Source organism: Leopardus geoffroyi, chromosome X (assembly GCF_018350155.1).
Source record: "Leopardus geoffroyi isolate Oge1 chromosome X, O.geoffroyi_Oge1_pat1.0, whole genome shotgun sequence".
In the NCBI taxonomy this organism is placed as follows: domain Eukaryota; kingdom Metazoa; phylum Chordata; class Mammalia; order Carnivora; family Felidae; genus Leopardus; species Leopardus geoffroyi.
This window is the reverse complement of record NC_059343.1, coordinates 98,061,331-98,081,037: the sequence shown is the minus strand read 5'-3', so window position 1 is coordinate 98,081,037 and position 19,707 is coordinate 98,061,331. Positions and strand designations below refer to the sequence as shown.

Below are 19,707 nucleotides of genomic sequence, written 5' to 3'. Positions count from 1 at the left end.
ACAGAGAGTGAATGGGGGAGGGACAGAGAGAGAGGGAGACAGAGGATCCGAAGCAGGCTCGCGTGGTCAGTGCAAAGCCTGATGTGGGGCTGGAACTCACGAACCTTGAGATCGTGACCCGAGCCAAAGTCAGTCAGTCGCTCAGCTGACTGAGCCACCCAGGCGCCCCAGCTTGTTTCCATCCTAAAGAGATGTTCTTGAGGTTTACAGCGCTGAATGCTAAAACAGTTTTTCCTGTATGCCCTTTAGGCAATTCTGAACTCACCTTCTTCCTAACCTAGTTCTTTCGCTTGCGCTTTCTATCTAGCCGGGGGCGACACCCTATGAACCCTTAGCTAGAAAACCTAAGAGTACTTTTGACTGGGCCCTGTCATGGGGTGACTTGTGTCCCTCAAAGAGAGATGCTGAAGTCCTGACCCCCAGTACCTCAGAATGTGACTTTATTTGTGGAAACAGGGCCCCTGCAGGTAGAGTTAGTTCAGGTGAGGTCAGACTGGAGGAGGCTGGGCCCTTAACCCAATAGGAGTGATGTCCACACAAGCAGACAGAGACGCGCGGGAAGAACGCCACCTGACTCCAGGGGCGGAGCTGGGGTAACGCAGCTATGACGTCAAGGGACCTAGAGACCAGTGGCTACCACCGAAGTTAGGAAGAGGCGAGGAAAGATTCTACCCAGAGTCTCAGAGGGAACATGGTCCTGCTGACACCTTGACTTCAGACTTCTGGATGCTGGAACTGTGAGATAATGAACGAGCGCATACTTTGTTACCTCAGTTCCGGAAAACGGACACGCTCTCTCTTCACTCACCCTCCAATCAGCTCACCGCTGACTTCTGCCAGTGTTGCTTCCTCAACAGTTCTCAAATCTGACCCTTCCTCTCTATTTCTACTCTCCTGGCTAAAGCTTAAGACCTCGTTATTTTTTTCTAATCGATCTTCCTGCCTCCGGCCTTGGCACTTTTCAGTATGTGCCACAGGCTTCTGGTGAAAATGCATACCAGACCACATCCCTCTCCCCTTCTTAGAACCTCATGATGGCTGTTATCCCTTCCTTCAAAGAGCAAAGGACAAGTTCTTTCACTTGGCACCCAAGGCTTGCAATAGTCTGGCTGATATTTCTATAATCTTATCATTCACCAGGCCCAGCCTTGTACTTTATGGTCCAACAACAACAAACTCCTAGTAGTTCTCCTGAAGCACCACGGTGTTGTCTTAACTTTGTGCCTTTGCTCCTGTTGTGCCCTCTGCCCTTTCCTCCCCTTACTTGGTTAACTCCCTTAAGACCGCTCTTTAGGGGCGCCTGGGTGGCGCAGTCGGTTAAGCGTCCGACTTCAGCCAGGTCACGATCTCGCGGTCCGTGAGTTCGAGCCCCGCGTCAGGCTCTGGGCTGATGGCTCAGAGCCTGGAGCCTGTTTCCGATTCTGTGTCTCCCTCTCTCTCTGCCCCTCCCCCGTTCATGCTCTGTCTCTCTCTGTCCCAAAAATAAATAAACGTTGAAAAAAAATTAAAAAAAAAAAAAAAAAAAAAAAAAAGACCGCTCTTTAAGATCACCTCTTCTGGGATCTTTCTCCTCATGAATACAGAGGAGCAAGACACTAGATGCCTTTTATCCTACTCTGGTCATTCATCGGGTGGGTATCTATCATCATACTTGCCCCTCATCTATGTACCTGACTTTCCAAATAGGCCGGGCCTCTTCAAGGGTAGTGATGAAATCTTATTTTTATTTAGTTTTATTTGGTTTCTTTAGTCACCAGTATAGTGGCGGTGCACAGATGGTCATTAACTGTTGCTGCTTCAATAAATGTATATTAACATTTAATAGCCAAATTAAAATTTCCAGTAACAGTGGGAAGGAAGAACTTTGGGGGTAATTAAAAATCTGTGACAAACTACTTGGTCCCAGGCATGTAGAGCTGGTTTACAATTAGGAAAAAAATTCAGTGTAATATACAGAACAAAGCAGAATAAAAGAGAAACACGGTACCTCCAGTAATAGATGCAGAGGAAGCATTTGAAAAAACTCAACAGCCCTTCGTGATATTAAGAAAGAACTCTCCAGAAACAAGGACTAGACAAGACCTTCCTCAATCTGATAAAGGGCATCTATGAGAAATCTATAGGCTGAATGCTGGTCTCATAAGTTGGAGAACGAGTCAAGAATGTCTTCTCTCGGGGCGCCCAGGGGGCTCAGTCGGTTAAGCGTCCGACTCTTGGTTTCGGCTCAGGTCATGATCTCACGGTTTGGGAGTTCAAGCCCCGCATTGGGCTCTGGGCTGACAGTACGGAGCCTGCTTGGGATTCTCTGTCTCCCTCTCTCTCTGTCCCTTCCCCCTGCTCACACACTCTCTCTGTCTCAAAATAAATAAATAAACTTAAAAAAAAAAAAAAAAAAAGCCTGTTCTCACCGCTTGAATTCAACATTATGCTGAAGGTCCTAGGCAGCACAAGGCAAGAAAAAGAGAGAAAAGTCCTACAGGTTGGCAAATATAAAACTGTCTGTGCAAATGGTATGATTGTATATATAGAAAAGCCTAAGGAATAAACAAACTACTAAAACCAATAAGCATACTTAGCAAGGTTGCAGATTACAAGATCAACATACACAAATCAACTGTAGTGGTATATATTAGCAACAACAAATTGAAAAATAAATCAAGCAATACTGTTTACAGTGGCAACAAAACATCAATTATCTAACAATAAATTCAGCAGAAGACTTCTGCCCTAAAAAAATCACAAAATACTGTTGGGAGAAATTAAAGATAACCTAAATAAATATTCATTGAAAGACTCAATATTGCTAAGCTTGCCATTTTCCATGTACTCGTATATAAATTTAACAAAATCCCCCAAAAACTTCCAGCAGGCTATTTTGAGGAAGTAGAAAAGAGGATTCTAAAATTTATATGGAAATTCAAAGGGTGTAGAATAGCCAAGATGAGTTTGAAAAAAACAGTTAGAGGGCTAACATTACCTGATTTCAAGACTTATAAAGTGAAAGCAATCGAGATGGTGTAATATTCATATCAAGATGGACAAACAGGTCAGTGCTATAGAACAGAGTGCAGAAATAGGCTGCACACATACACAGAACTGAAATTTAACCAAGGTGCCAAAGGAATTCGATCAGGCAAAAGGAAAGTTTTATTTTCCCCCATAGGGTATGAACCATCTAAACGTCTACCTTGAACCTTGACCTCTATCTAATTCCATGCTCAAAAATGTATTTTAGATTACAGACTTAAATAAATTAAAAAAAAATTTTTTTTAACGTTTATTTATGAGAGACAGACAGACAGAGTATGAGCAGGGGAAGGCCAGAGAGAAAGGGAGACACAGAATCCAAAGCGGGCTCCGGATTCTGAGCTGTCAGCACAGAGCCCGACGCGGGGCTCGAACTCACAAACCCTGAGGTCATGACCTGAGCCGAAGTTGAATGCTCAACCGACTGAGCCACCCAGGTGCCCCTACAGACCTAAATATAAAACTCACATCCAGGGTTTATAGAAGAAAATGTAAGGGGCGCCTGGCTGGCTCTGTCAGAGGGGCGTGCGACTCTTGCTCTGGGGGTTGTGAGTTCAAGCCCCATGTTGGGTGTAGAGATTACTTAAAAATAAAATCTCAAAAAATAAAAAAAGAAAAAAGAAAGTGTAAGACAATATCTTTACAATCTGGAGGTAAGCAAAAAAATTCTCAGACCAGACACAAAAAGAACAAACCATTAAAATGGGAAACTGGACTTCATCAAAACCAAACTTTTTGGCTCAATTAAATTAAAAGACTCAATTAAGCAATGAATAAGCAAATCAAAGATAAATTTGCAGCACATATATCCGACACAGAACTTATATCCGGAACGTACAAAAAACGTCTACAAGTCAACAATTAAAAAACGAACAATGCCATTTCTAAAAATGAGCAAGAGACCTGAACACACATTTCACAAACGAAGATATATGAAAGGCAAAGAAGCACATGAAAGAGTGCTCAACATCATTAGTTATCAGGAAAATATAAATAAAAAAACACAATGAGATACCAATTCATGCCTAACAGAATGGCAAAAATAAAAATTAAAAAAAAAAATCAGCAATATCAGATGTTGGTGAGGATCTCGACCAACTGAAACTTTCACCTGTTACTGGCGGGAGTATAAAACGGGCCATTCACTTTTCAAAACTCTTTGGCAATTTCGTGGAAAATTAAATATACAACTTCCCGGGGATCCGGTAATTTCACTCCTAGGTATTTACCCAAGAAAAATGAAAGCATATGTCCACAAAAGGGCATAGATAAGGATGGTTAAAGCAACCTTATTCCTAACAGCCCTGAACTGGAAACAATCCAAAGTTCATCAACAGGAGACTGGATTACAAAAACAAATCAGATATCAATACAATGGAGTATTATTTAGTAATGACAAAGAACAAACTTTTGATATACTCAACAACGTGGATGTATCTCAAAAACATTAGGGTAAGCAAAAGAAGCCAGATACAAAACGGTATGTATCGAATGGAATGAATGAGTCCATTTTTATGGCACCAAAATACAGGCAAAACTCATCTATGGTGTGAGAAATTAGACGGTGGGGGAGGAGGGACTGACTGGAAATGGGCACAAGGGAACTTTCCAGGAGAATGGACGTGTTCTCTTTCTTGTTTCTGATGGGAAGTTACATGGGTGCATACAACTGTCAAAGTTCATCAAACTGTTCATTTAGGAATGTGCATTTGACTGTATGCTAATTATATCTTTACAAACTATTGAAAATCAAAGGTCAGAAAAGTCATTTGAGAAACAAATTAAGTTTCACTATTATTGGTTTCATTCATGCGTTTAAATACAGGCACTAAATAGACAAACGTTTGTACTTTTCAATAAAACTCACAAATCAGTGTTGGTTATTTTTCCACTGGTGAGGGCATGAGGAGGAAGCCTTCTTACCTAAGCTGAAATATACAAAGGCTCTTTTGGAACAGGATTCTATCTGTATACATCAAATAAAATATATAAATTTTTACTGTAGAACACAAAAGAGTTCCAACAAATGTGTTTACATACAAAACAGATCGGAGTTCTTGACTGATAAGAAATGTTACCCGTCTCCTTGAGAGTATTAAAAAGAGTCAGGATCAAGGCTATTTCTTTCTTTCCTTTTTTTTTAATGTTTATTTATTTTTGAGAGAGAGAGAGAGAGAGAGAGAGAGAGAGAGAGGGGCTGAGTAGGGGAGGAGCAGAGAGAGAAGGAGACACAGAATCTGAAGCAGGCTCCAGGCTCTGAACTGTCAACACAGAGCCAGAGACCAGGCTGGAACTCACAGACCGCGAGATCATGACCTGAGCCGAAGTCAAGACACTTAACAGACTGAGCCACCCAGGTGCCCCTCCCACCTCTGAACTTTTGTCCCTGCTACTATCCTCCTCTGTTAGACTGCCTCCAGAGTGTCCTCTTTCTCCACCCCTCTCTGATCATACCTCCTCTGTTTTACTTCAGCTCAAAGGCATCTCTCTCACCTTTGACTTTACATGGAGCACACTGAGGCCATTATTCAAATGGCATAGTCTTTTTTTTTTTTTTTTTTTTTTTACCCATTTCCATGTAGGTATATTAGCTGTTCAGGTTGATATTGGAGGTCAGGGATTAGCCGTATGTAATTATTTTACAGCTCCTATATCACCAAGCCCAGAGCCTTGTTCCTAAGTCAATACGGATTCATTGATTGACAACTAAAGCTGTTTTGCTACCCATAAGAAGTTTACGGCAGAAATTTTCCAGTTTAGAAAATACTTTTCTGCGGATACTGCTCAGCTGTTGCATCGTTAACTCTATTTTTTATGGAGATTTTTCCAAAGTATGTGGACCCTGATCTGGTTACTGGGATGGTAATTTGAAGATGATAAATACTGCCTCTCTAAAACCAGACAACAGGAACCGCTCCAGAGGCCAGGCTCCACATTCCAAATAGGGACATCTCTGCCCCGGGCAGTTTTAATGCTTACAGTTCATCAGCCCTTGGTTACCTTCCAAATTAAGTTAGCTGTAATAATTTTTTAATATAAATTTTAAGAAGTTAAATTTATATAACTGGCATTGCAGGCCCTGGAATCTTACCTCACTGTAATGGACATCCATCATTCCAGCATCTTCTTTCATTGCTCCTTCTTCATCTATATTGGGAGTTATTTTCTTGAAGGCTGAACATCCACTCGGGAATAATTCTGTATGCATAGAAAGAAGTGAAGTAAATTCATTCATTCATTCATTCATTCATTCATTCATTCATTCATTTGAGAGACAGAGCATGAGTGGGGGAGGGACAGAGAGAGAGGGAGACACAATTTGAATCAGGCTCCAGGCTCTGTGCTGTCAGCAAAGAGCCCAATGCGGGGCTGGAACCCACGAGCCGTGAGATCATGACCTGAGCCTAAGTCAGATGCTCAACCGACTGAGCCACCCAGGCGCCCCAGTAAATTTATTTTTTAAAAAGTGCTTTGTGAAGAACAGCCTTACGTGGACTGCTCACCCTGAAAAACAAACACAGATATTTTTGTGCCGGTCAAAGCCATTAGTGGCAATTTTCAGCTTGTAAAGAATTTTGCAAATTACTCCCATCTATGACACATTCTACCAGTCTTTTTCCCGAAAAGCGAGCTCAAGTTACTAACAAGTCAGGTTCATTCTCTGACCATGCATCATCCTCAGTGGCTAGTATAGTAAATGTTTCCTAGTGTAACTGACCGCTTTGATCCTGTGTGTTTCTGGTCTGTCACCTAACCAAAAAGGGCATGTACTTTTCAGGCAGCCAGGGAATGTGCTTTGGTAACCGTTTCTAGTTCCTAATTTTCCTGAAGAACTGGAAAAAGGAAGTGGGTTGGGTGGCTGGAGGAAGCCTAGCCTAGGACTTGTAAGAGAGGCAGAGAAAACATGTGGCAGGACTGAAGCGTCCTTGGAGAAAGGGGACAGGCCCTGGGAGAATCAGCACGCTTTCAGAGTTAGATTGCCTCGGTTCTATCACTAACGGCGTGATTTTAGACAGGCTTCTCTCTCTAGAAGTGTAAAACGCTTCATCAGCTACAAGATGGAGAGAATATCTACTTTGCGAGAATTTAAGGAAGTGCAAAGTGTGTGGGACGGAACCCAGCACATAAGGAGTGTTGCATGAATTCTTAACAACCGAAGTTACCAATAAATAAATGAGCTTTTCCAAGGTTGGCCAATTGTGGCCAGCTGGTACAGTGAGTCTACAGCTGGACCCCTGGGAAGTAGCAAGTGAGCTGAAGCTGGGAACAGCTGCTGTGGGATCGTGGACCAAATGTTTGCCGTCAAGCAAGAGTTCAGGTATAGAAGGCAGGCTTTGTGGTTGCCCTACACATTCTGTGCATGTGTCCAAACACTCTTGGGAAAAGAAGAAGGAAGGTTTAAGAGAGTCAGGCTTCCCCGTATTTAAGAGATTTCTCAGAATTCTGGCAGAAAGAAAGGTCAGGTATCAGGGCTGGGGTTTTGCCAGCTCCCCTGGTCTAAATGAAGGCTACACACATACATCGTCTTGTAAGATGCTTGATAGAGCGTGAGTTATCAAATAAGCACCACGCTTCTATGAGAGAGAGACAGACTTCTGGAGAGGGAAGATGGGGTTATTCTGAAGTGCTTTTTCAAGAATGGAGAGACACAGAGGGAGCAGTCAGTGGATTTCTGTGAAGAAAGGCGAGGCAGAAATGAAAATAAGGGACGCCTGGGTGGCTCAGTCAGTTAAGCGTCCGACCGTTGATCTTGGCTCAGGTCATGATCTCCCGGTTTTTGAGTTCAAGCCCTGCATTAGGCAGATTCTCTCCCTGTTCTCTCTCTGTCCCTACCCGGCTCGCACTCCCCCTCTCTCGAAATAAATAAATACACTTAAAAAATTAAAAAAAAAAGAAATGAAAATGAGATTTACTTTGACCCAATGGCCTTCAGGGCCATTTTTGTTGAAAGAAATCAGGTAATAAAAGACACTGAAGACAGAGCGGAACACGCTTCATTTCTGAAGATAAGCATGACTAAGATGGTCTGTTATAGACTCTGCTAAATTAAATACACTCAGCGACATAGCTGATTTCCACTCAGGATAATACTCCTTAGCTTGTTGTGACCCAGTAACAAAGTTCTCAGATCGGCCACTCTTTGAATAGTGCGTTAGGAGAACTTTCTGAAATTTAGGAGACAATGTCCCACTTGATCAACTCTGCGAGGTCAAGAGCTAGGTGGTAGGGAAGGGGGCCCCCAACGGTCCTCAACAAAGAAAACTGTCAATCCCTGAAGGCCTCTGGCAGCTCGGTCCACGACTAGGGAAAAAAATGCCTGTCTGCTCTGAGACTTTTAAGTGATTCCCAAATCTAGGATTTTTCTAGAATGCTGTGATTTAGGGGAGGACAAAAAGGGGCACACTCCTGTGCCTGAGATCAGATGAGGCTAAAGCATCTTGGGAGAGATATTTGAAGTAAATTTTAAGTAGATTTCAAATATATATTTTATTTTATTTTTAATGTTTATTATTTTTGAGAGACAGACAGAAGGAGACACAGAATCCGGAGCAGGCTCCGGGCTCCGAGCTGTCAGCACAACACCTGATGCAGGGCTCGAACTCATGAACCACGAGATCATGACCTGAGCCGAAGTTGGACGCTTAACTGCCTGAGCCACTCAGGCGCCCCTCAAGTATATATTTTAAGTATAAGGAGGGCAAATTATGTTTTTCCTCATAAACTGACAGGTCAATGCCCACTTTGGAGTTTGTTGTCTGCTTCATGGATTGTTAGCTTCAGAGTCCACTATACGTGGTAAGCGTGTTATCTGGAGTCCTGTGCCTAATGACGTATCTCTATCTAGAGGAGAATATATCCCCCTTGTTTGCATAAGTTATTAGCACCCACCAAACTATCCAATGACATAAGGACCCTTTTCGTTGTGAGGGTCTTTAAAATGCTTGGGGAAATTTCTGATTGCCCTTAGCCCTAGAAAGATTTTTAAAGTTTTTTTTTTAATGTTTATTTTTGAGAGAGAAGAGACGGAGTACGAGCGGGGAGGGCAGAGAGAGAGGGCAACACAGAATCCGAAGCAGGCTTTAGGCTCTGAGCTGTCAGCACAGAGCCCAACGTGGGGCTCAAACTTGTGAACCGCGAGATCGTGACCTGAGCCGAGGGTGGCCACCGAAGTGCCCTTCGAAAGATTTTTAGATGAAACAAGCTGCTGAATCTGGAAGTGGCCAGTGTATATATCCCAATAGAGGAAGGCACGCATTTTGGGGATCTCCCATGGCGCTCTGTAGCATTATATAAGGTGGTCTTCAAGAGTCTGCTATCAATCTTTCTGGTATATGACCTGGATTCCTGACCTTGCCCTTCAAAGCTATAGCTTCTGTAGTCCTGACTGCTGTCCTAGGGAAAGCAAGATGCACACTGTCCAAGGACAGACCATTACCTTGAGCACAAGTGTCCCAGGAAAAAATAAAAGCCGGGAGGAGGTTGGAGGGTGGGGAGGCAGTTCAACCCTTGGTAAAATAAGACTGCTAGTCAGAAGAAGGATAAGAGGTTAAAAGTCCTGAAGCGGGAGGGGAGGCAAAAGGCGGGGAGGGCTGTGATTGGCAAGGAGTCAGGAAATAAAAAGCCTGTGGAACTTAAGCTATCAGATCCTGGGTAAAAAGACTTGGGAAAGGGAGCAACATTACCCTATAAGGAATGAAAGGAACAGACTCTATGGGAAAGGAAATTCCTTTTTCTGGGTTGTTGGCGGGGGGAGGGGGGCCTCTAGGACCGAAGCTTTGCTGAGCCTTGGATGCCCATTGGTGGTGGAAGGACGCAGACACCTGACTCTTGTCTTCCCCGGCTCAGAACAGTTGTGCCCTCTCTCAGGAAGAGGTACATCAAGTCTCGCCTCCAAAGAATGAGATCTAGAATACTTGGCGGGGGGGGGGGGGGAGGGAGGTGTTCTCAGATAGAACCGAAATAGGGACATTGAGACCTTTTTTCTTTTTAGATCCGTGGGGGTGAGAGTACCCAACACCCAGGAAGTATCACCACTTAGAGGGAACTTAGGTCAAAGGAAGAGAAGGGTATCCTTAGGTCTCTCCGGAAGACCAAGGGCTTTGGCTGACTGAATGAAGGGTGGGGGCAGGGAAAACTGCACACCTCCCCCCCCCTTTCCCGTTCAGTCCAGTGCTTGAAACATGAAAAAAGAAGGATCTAGAAATAAGCCATCACCGGTGTTTTGTAGTCAGCCCTAGGGGACAGGGGCCCAAGCCTTTGCTTGCTTAGGCAACCACTCAATGGAACAAACTCTTTAAAAAAAAAAAAACTCTCATCCGAACATCTGTTTCCAATATGTCAGCTGGTAAGTAGTAAGAAGCGCTTTATAATGACTTCAAGAGAAATGGCTTAGGAGTTTGAGAAAACAAAATTTTTGCAATTGCTATGGCCAAGATTTAAAATACTTTCTAACTCTCCTTCCCTTTTGTCTTCGTTAGCAAAGGACGCTTAACAGTAGAAAACAAAGGGTTGTGGAACTGCTCAACTATTTTTGTGAAGTCTGTCTTAAGGACTAATAAAATCTTTTTTTTTTTTTTTTTTTTTTCAGCGCTGAACTCAAATGTTTGTTTTATTTACTCTGTAAATAGCCAGCTCTTATCTAGATCATGAAGTTCTCGGGCTAGATGACAGGTTAACAGATTAAATTTTTAACTTGTGTTTTCAATTAATAGGGTCTATTGGTATAACTATCATAGTTTAATCAACTCATCACCAAAAGAAGGTGTTTTGGATCATCTGAGTGACTAAAGCCAAGGGTGGGGACATCCTGAGGATTTTACTACTGCCACCATTTAAGTTTTTTTTTTTAAGTTTATTTATTTTGAAAGAAGGCGGGGGGAGGGGGGGACGCCGAGACAAGGAGGGGGGGGGGAGAGAGAGAGAGAGAGAGAGAGAGAGAGAGAATCCCAAGCAGGCCCTGCGCTGCCGGCACAGGGCTCGAACTCACGAGCCATGAGATCATGACCTGAGACGAAATCGAGAGTCAGATGTTAACCAACTGAGCCACCCTTAGAATAAGGTTGGCTAGTTTAAGCAAGTAGGATTTTCCAGGTTTAAAAATAAACGGGGCCTATAAATAAATACATGAACTCCTAAACGTTAACATGTTTTGTTAAACGCAAAACATGCTTTTCCTACTCAGAGAGGGACTCTTTGCTTTATAGGAAGGATAACCTCTTAAACACCTTGGGGTATTAAGAAGTAAATATTTAAGCGGGAGGGGGATGGGCAAAACGGGTAAGGGGAGTGGGAGATACAGGCTTCCAGCTATGGAGTGAATAATCAGGGGAATAAAAGGCACAGGACAGGGAGTACAGTCGATGGCATTGCAGTAGCTTGTACGGTGACCGACGGTAGCTCCGCTGGTGGTGAGCACAGCATAACATACCGAGAAGTTGAGTCACTATGTTGCCCACTCGAAACTAATGTATCATCGTGTGTCAACTATACTCAAATATTCAGAAAAGTTTTTAAAGCACTATTTCCACTTACTGAAACAGGTCACATTGTTTTGTGTACAGGCTAGCTGCCCCCAACTCATGTCCAACAAACCACAGCAATATTTATATTCTATTTTAGTTGCTATCTTGCCCAGTCTTGTATTTTCAAAGTTTAAGGACTGATAATGGAGATTAATAATTCTTGATTTTTGCCTAATTTTAAGTCTTTGTACCTATGGGGAAAAAAATCTAGGGAAATATTTTAACATATTTAACAATTTTCAATATCTAAAGGGTACAGTTTGATACTCCGTGGACATAAAAATCTTTTTGCAGATTTCTCTAATGAGAGAGAGGAGATAATACTACCCTCGTCTGTCGGAAAACTACACCTAAAAATGCATTACCGTGTCTTGAGTTCTCGTATCAGTTTATTTGGAACTGCAGATGTACAATTTCAATATTTAGTTTGACTATAATTTCACAGGCAGACTGGTGATGTAGGGAAAAAAAAACCCCTCAGATGGGGCCTTCTTTTGATAATTATTATTTTTCCATTTTAAAACCAAGTCTAGGCACTCAAAGGTGAACACTAGAGTCTACCAATTTCAAACACATGGGTTGTTAAATATTTCAGTACCAAACAGAAAGTGTTAATTTAAAATATAAGTGAAAAGGGGCCGCCTGGGTGGCTCAGTCAGTTGAGCGTCTGACCCTTGATTTTGGCTCAGGTCACGAACGCATGGTTCCTGAGATCGAGCCCCGTGTCAGACTCTGCACTGACAGCGTGGAGCCTGTTGGGATTCTCCTTCCTTCTCTCTCTGCACCCCCCAACTCTCAAATAAATAAACATTAAAAATAATAATAAAAAAAATAGAAGTAAAATGAATCTACATGTTATTCATGATACCATGCTTGGGATGACTCTTTTTTTTTTTTTTTTTTTTTAATTTTTTTTTTTCAACGTTTATTTATTTTTGGGACAGAGAGAGACAGAGCATGAACGGGGGAGGGGCAGAGAGAGAGGGAGACACAGAATCGGAAACAGGCTCCAGGCTCTGAGCCATCAGCCCAGAGCCCGACGCGGGGCTCAAACTCACGGACCGCGAGATCGTGACCTGGCTGAAGTCGGACGCTTAACCGACTGCGCCACCCAGGCGCCCCGGGATGACTCTTTATGTATAAAGAGGTTCTCCCCACATGGGTGGTATTATTATATGAGGCCATCGACTGAGCCTTAGATGTAAAATGGAAGCTATATAGTTAACTGTTGGAATTCAAAACAAAACAAAACGTGGCTGTGTTCTCCTAGATCAAACCAGAGTGATAAGGCTCCCACAAGATGGTTTCATTTTGCCCTGATGTTACTCATCTAACTACCGTAAAGGAAATAGCCTGGCCATTATGATAGATAGCAGAAGGTTTCTAACTCAACTATTTTACTATTTGAGTAGTTTTATATAGCCAACAATACTGGTTTTGGAAAGGGAAGCTTTCAGGCAGATTCTTGAATTAGATCTGCTGGCTCCTGAAGCCCTTCAAAACCCCCGACTCCCTTTTTGTTTCTCCTTCCCTCGCCTCCCCGCCAGCTCTGTTGAGACACAGCTGAAATAGAACACTGTGTAAGTTTAAGGTGTGTGTGTTGATTTGATACGTGTATATTGCGAAATGAATGCCCCCCCCCCACATAATTGCCATTTGCGGGGAGATGAGAATATTTAAGATCCACTTTCTCAGCAACTTTCAGGTATATAATACAGTATTAACTATCATCACTGTGCTGTACATTAGATCCCCAGAATTTATTCCTCTTCTAAATGAAAGTTTGTACCCTTTGGTACAAACATCTTCCCATTTTCCCCACCCCCTAGCCTCTGGCAACTACCATTTCACGCTCTGCCTCTGTGGTTTCGAGTTTTTAGATGCTACATGAAAGTGAGATCATACGGTGTTGGTCTTTCTTTCTGACTCATCCCACTTAGCATAATGCTATGCCATGCTATGCTATGCCATCCATATTGCCCAAACTGGCCAGATTTCCTTCTTTCTTGTGGCTGAATATTGTGTATATGTGCCACATCTTCTTTATCCATTCTTAGGGATCCATTTCACAGGTTTTCATGTTATTAATTAGCATCTCTTCGTTTCGGCTTGAAGAACTCCTTTCAGCCTTTCTTGCATGGCAGGTGTAGTGGGGATGAACTCCTTCAGCTTTTGTTTGCCTGGGAATGTCTTTATCGGTCCTTCACTTCTGAAGGACAACTTTACTGGAGTCCTCTTGGCGGGCAGTTTTATTCTTTCAGCTCTTTGAATACTTCATCGCACTCTCTCTTTGCCTGCAAGGCTCTGCTGAGAAACCTACCAATGGCCTTATGGGGGTTCCCTTGTCAGTTACAAACTTCTTTCCTATTGCTGCCTTGGGGTTCTTTGTCTTTTGATAGTTTTATTATAACGGGTCTTAGAGAAGCTCTCTTTATGTTGAGTGTTTGGGGGATCTATGAGCTTCGTGAACATGGATGTCCAAATCTCTCCCCAGATTTGGGATGTTCTCAGTTATATTTCTTTTTATTTTTTATTTATTTTTTTTTTCAACGTTTATTTATTTTTGAGACAGAGAGAGACAGAGTATGAACGGGGGAGGGGCAGAGAGAGGGAGACAGAATCGGAAACAGGCTCCAGGCTCTGAGCCATCAGCCCAGAGCCTGACGCGGGGCTCGAACTCACGGACCGCGAGATCGTGACCTGGCTGAAGTCGGACGCTTAACCGACTGTGCCACCCATGCGCCCCTATATTTCTTTTTAAAAAAATTTTTTTTCAACGTTTATTTATTTTTGGGACAGAGAGAGACAGTGCATGAATGGGGGAGGGGCAGAGAGAGAGGGAGACACAGAATCGGAAACAGGCTCCAGGCTCTGAGCCATCAGCCCAGAGCCCGACGCGGGGCTCGAACTCACGGACCGCGAGATCGTGACCTGGCTGAAGTCGGACGCTTAACCGACTGCGCCACCCAGGCGCCCCTCAGTTATATTTCTTGAAATAAAAGTTTTCTGTCTCCTTCTCCCTCTCTTCTTCTTCTGGGACTCAAAGAATTCACAGATTGTTTCTTTTGATGCTATCCCAAAGATCACACCCGGAGGCTTCTTTACTCTTTTTCATTCTTTTGTCCTTGTTCTCCTCTGATGAAACAAATTCAAAGGTCCTGACTTCCAATTCACAGATTACTTCTGTTTGATCCACTCTGTTGGCAATGCTGTTGCATTTTTCACTTCATTCATTGTATTCTTCAATGCCAGATTTTTTTTTAAAATTTCCTATCTGCGTTTAACTTCTTGTTCTTGTACTATTCTCCTGGTTTCATTGAACTCTCTGTTTTATCATAGCTCATTAAGCTTCCTTAAAACAGCTATTTTGAATTCTTCATGAGGTACATTGCAGATCTCCAGGACTTTGGCCTGGGTTACTGGAAGATTATTGGTGGTGCCATGTTTCCTTCATTTTTCCTGTTCTCTGAAGTCTTTTGCATGGCTGTCTTTGCATCTGAAATAGCAGTCACCTCCGACCATCTTTGCTGACTGACTTTGGGGGAGAAACACCTTCCATCTGCCCTGCTACGGAGTCTGTGGCTTTCACGGACCTCCTACGGATACACTGGCTTCATTCTTCTTGCTCCCTTTTGTGGCAGATTTTTTTTTAATGTTTATTTTTGAGGGAGAGAGAGAGACAGAGTGGGAAAGGGGAAAGGGCAGAGAGAGGGAGACAGAAGCTGAAGCAGGCTGCAGGCTGCAGGCTCGCTCCAGGCTCCCAGCTGTCAGCACAGAGTCCGATGCGGGGCTTGAACTCGTGAACCATGAGATCGTGACCTGAGCTGAAGTCTGACGCCCAACCGACCGAACCACCCAGGTGCCCGTTTTGTGGCAGATTTCCGAGGCTTGTATGCCTTCTCTCCGTCGTGCAACACGCCAGGCCAAAGTGCAAAAGCTCAAGCCTGTGGTCTCTTAGTGGCCCACAGATGCTGGATGGCCTTCTGGTCGGCTGCCAAGGCTTGCTCTTAGCCACCCATCAGAAGCACACAGAGGGAGCCGGTTACAGGATAAAGGAGTGCAGGGTTTAGATGCACAGAGCACTAGAGGTGCCTGTGGGCTAGGTGGGGGTGGGGGCAGGAATCCATGAGCTACGTGTCCCTAGTGCCTTGGGCTTCTAGATGGAGCCTGCGATGCGGTTAGCAGGATCCACGTCTCTTTAAGGCCCTCTAAGAGTCCGATCTACTCCCCACCCTCTTCCTGCCCCTAGTCATGCGGCTCATGAGCCAGGTACCCCGGATGGGGCAAGCGAGAAATGCGTCTCTTTGGCAGGCCTTATACTGCTGCGGATGCCAGGGGCCCACTCACATGCTCCCACTTGTTCCCCACAGAAGAAATCATGGGCGAGAAGGTCTCTCTTGGCACGGAGCTGTGCCACCTTGGGGAAGGGGTGACATGAGTTAAGTCAAGACCGTTCCTTTCACCCTCTACGATGCATCTGAACTTGTATTTGTTCTGCTCCAACGGCATGCTGGAACTTTGCCACGGGCCTCCTGGACGTCCACCAAGGTCCTCTGGTCTGTGGACGATTATCTAAGACGGGGCTCTCCAGGTGTGCTCAGACCACAGCTGAGAAAGGCTAGGGCCAGTTCATGAGCCGCTACAGGGTCCACGTCCAGGACCAAGGTCTGCCTGCCTATTGCCTGAGGCACAGGTGGGGGAGACTCCTCCCAGGTCCCTGGCTGTATGGTGCTGAATCCCACAGCTCCCACAGAGGCACTTTTGTCCGCAGACGGATGGCAAACTGCTGAGGGGGGGATATAGAAACAAGGGGCATCTTACTTGGCCATCTTGCCGATGCGCTGACTCCCTTTTATTTATTTGTTAGGTTCGTTTATTTTGAGAGAGAGAGAGAGAGAGAGAGAGAGAGAAAGAGAGAGCACGCAAGAGCAGGGGAGGGGCAGAGAGAGGGGGAGAGAGAATCCCAAGCAGGCTCCGCACAGGCAGCGTGGAGCCAGATGAGGGGCTTGAACTCACGAACCATGAGATCATGACCTGAGCCGAAACCAAGAGTCGGACGCTTCACCGACTGAGCCACCCAGGCGCCTCCTGACTCCCTTTTCATGTTGTTTTCTTTTTAATTTTTTAATATTTATTTTTGAGAGAGAGACAGAGCACGAGCAGGGGAGGGGCAGAGAGACACAGAATCCGAAGCAGGCTCCAGGCCCTGAGCCGTCAGCACAGAGCCCGATGCGGCGCTCAAACCCACGAATCGCGAGATCATGAACCCGAGCCGCAGTCGGACGCCCAACCAACTGAGCCACCCAGGCGCCCCCTCGCCCCGAGTCCCTGTTAATACCAAAGTATTGTTGCACTAAAGTGGCTATGGAGCTGTAACCTGTGTGCATTTTTGAAGTCGAGACGGATGAGGGGAAAACAAATGATCTGTATTCACCAGAGCTCCTCATGAGCCCCGAGAAGAATTTAATTTGTGGCAGTGTTCCAGGGAGACGGTCTTGGAAAATAAACATTGGGCATCAGGCCTGGCCCTGTGCTATTTAAACTTATTCCTGTACTCTCAATGAAAGCAGAAGGCAAAGTGAATAATCCAGTTTTCCAACACCTTCTGTTTGAACACCGAGGCTAAAGGTGAACATATATTTCAGAGCTCAATCGTAACACATTCAAGCTACAAAGAGAAAAACTCCGGGGCTAACTGAAACTCTCCCCGTCTCTAGGAGCAGAAATGTCTTACTTTTTCGATGGAGAAACTCGGCAACCAGGGCTGCCACGTGCACGTAACACATTGCGGCCTGGAAAAGGAAGACAAAGGAAGAGCGGTCAGCATGCGTTCCAGAGCTTTCCGCAGGGTGGTGTTTAGAACAACGTCCGAAGCAGTCACCTCTGAAAAATCTCCATTTTTTACATGAATCTTGGCCATGCTGTCAAGCCAGGTTTTCCTGAGCTCCGGGGTGCTCGCATAGGACTTGGCTAGGCTGTACTGGAGATCAATTAACATTTCAGGATCTTTCTCATGCTCCTTCATCTGAGCGGTGGCCATAAGGACGGTACGGATTCTCTTGGTCAAGTCTTTGACTTCTGTGGGAAAAGCAGTGGCCTAATTTCAAAACAAACAAACAAAAAAGACATGTTTATCAATATTACCCATGTGCTCTAAGCCTTGGCATCCAATCCTGGGAATCCCATGATTTATATTCCTGATTACAGTTCTTGGTATACCATGTGTCTACGGGGCTTTGGTTTTTTTCTGTGTACGGGGTGCCTGGGTGGCTCAGTCGGTGTGGAGCATCCAACTCCCGATTTCGGCTCAGGTCTTGATCCCAGGATTGTGGGATCAAGCCCTGTGTCGGGCTCTTCACTGAGTATCTGGAGCCTGCTTAAGAGTGTCTCTTTCTCTCACTCTCTCTCTCTCCCTCTGCCCCTCCCTTGCTCGTGCTCTCTCTCTCAAATTAAATAAATAAATATTAAAAAATAAAGAGCTTTCTTTTTTTTAACGCTTATTTATTTTGAGAGAGAGCACGAGTGGGGGATGGGCAGAGAGACACAGAGACAGAGACAGAGAGACGGAGAGACTCCCAAGCAGCCTCAGCACTGTCAGCACAGAGCCCGACGTGAGGCTCAATCTCACCAACTGTGATGACCTGAGCCGAGATCGAGAGTCGGATGCTTAGCCGACTGAGCTACCCAGGCACCCCTGAAGCCGTGTAAATGAATTCTTTTTTAAAATGTCCAATTAGCTCAGGCTTCAAAGGCTCTAAACTTGACGGCAGTATAGTCACAATACATAAAAGCATGGATCTGGAGGCAGACTACCTGGCCCTGAACTCCAGCTTTCCAGCTTGTCCACGGTAAATTCGACAGCCAGGAGAATTATTTGCCATTATTGTGTGATTTTAGTTATAACGGTAACTAAAACTTGACAGCTTACTAGGTACTCGTGTGGTCTAGGCGTGCCTTACATGTTTTAACTTTTGCAGCAACCCTATGAAATGAGTACCATTGTAATTCATTTTATAGAGGAAAATTGAGGCGCACAGCAGTTAAATAGCTTGGCCAAAGCATCACAGTTGGTTAGGTGGTAGAGACAGGATTTATACCCAGACATTCGGGTTCCAGAGCTAGTGATCTCAGCCACTCTTCCATCCAAACACTGCCACGTACACTCAAGTAAAAACCTTACACCAATACCGTAACGATGTCCACTTACACAACTAAAAGGTTGTGAATCACAGAAAACCCTAAAGAGTGAATAGCCTCTCTCAAAATGTTGTTTTGTCCTCCAAACCCATTAAGCTACAGTTTCCTTTTTATCCTGGCCGCTACTAAGAACGTATTCTCACTTCCTCTTAACCCCAATGGAGCAATCACAGTTATCCGTAGGATTCAGAGAAGACGAGGAAGGGACAATACAGGGATTGGGGAGCTTTTCAATGTGAATGTAACCAACTGTGGAGGAAACGGTTTTTCAAAGTGCCTTCCTGATCCCTTCGAAAATAATAATTATATATAATAAAGTTCCTTCTTATACCCCAGTAGCAGTCCCATTTCCTGGGGTGAAGGCATAACTTGTTGTCATAGGGTTTATTGGTGATGACAGCCCCACCAGAGTAAAGCGAGGTCATTTCAGAAATGAGTCATGCAAAAGATTTCTTACCAAGGTCAGCCAATACAGACCTCATTTACTTTGAAAATGATGCTAAGACAACTTTTATATAACAAAGAATTAAGGATGGTCACAAGTGGTAAAATAAACTCTCAGAGTGTGAGATCCTAAATGGCATAAAATGTTTTTGTGCTCATGGGATTAGTTGGAGCATATGCTGATCTCCCGGGGAACCAGTAGAACTGGCTGAAAAGCAAACTTTCCCAGCCTGAGAATGGCTGGCACTAATCAGTGTTGTTTTTTTTTTTTTTTTTTTTTTTTGTTTGTTTGTTTTTTGTTTTTTTTTCAGTCTAAGCAACGTTCCTATGGGAATTATTTTTTTGGTACTCAGATTCTACACGTCCCAAACATCAAGTATGCTGTGACTGTGTTTTTTTTTTTTTTTTTCTTACAGTTTTTACACAATATGGTCAAATTATCCTGGAGGATGACCTTTCCCAAGAATGGCGATGATCCCCTGGGGAGGAAAAGCCCTTGACTGACAAAAAGGTTCTT

The 19,707-nt window shown here is 44.2% G+C and overlaps 1 protein-coding gene across 5 annotated transcripts in view; it reads right to left on the bottom strand.

Moving 5' to 3' along the window:
• Positions 1-19,707, bottom strand: part of DOCK11 (dedicator of cytokinesis 11) — a 202,512-nt gene that overhangs the window by 24,624 nt on the left and 158,181 nt on the right. For all 5 annotated transcript variants that reach the window (XM_045470976.1, XM_045470977.1, XM_045470973.1 and 2 more), the window contains 3 exons: positions 17,431-17,646; positions 17,284-17,341; positions 6,119-6,225 (listed from right to left, as the gene is read on the bottom strand). In XM_045470976.1, coding sequence (XP_045326932.1) covers positions 6,119-6,225; positions 17,284-17,341; positions 17,431-17,646 — 381 coding nt within the window. The remainder of the gene's footprint in view (positions 1-6,118; positions 6,226-17,283; positions 17,342-17,430; positions 17,647-19,707) is intronic.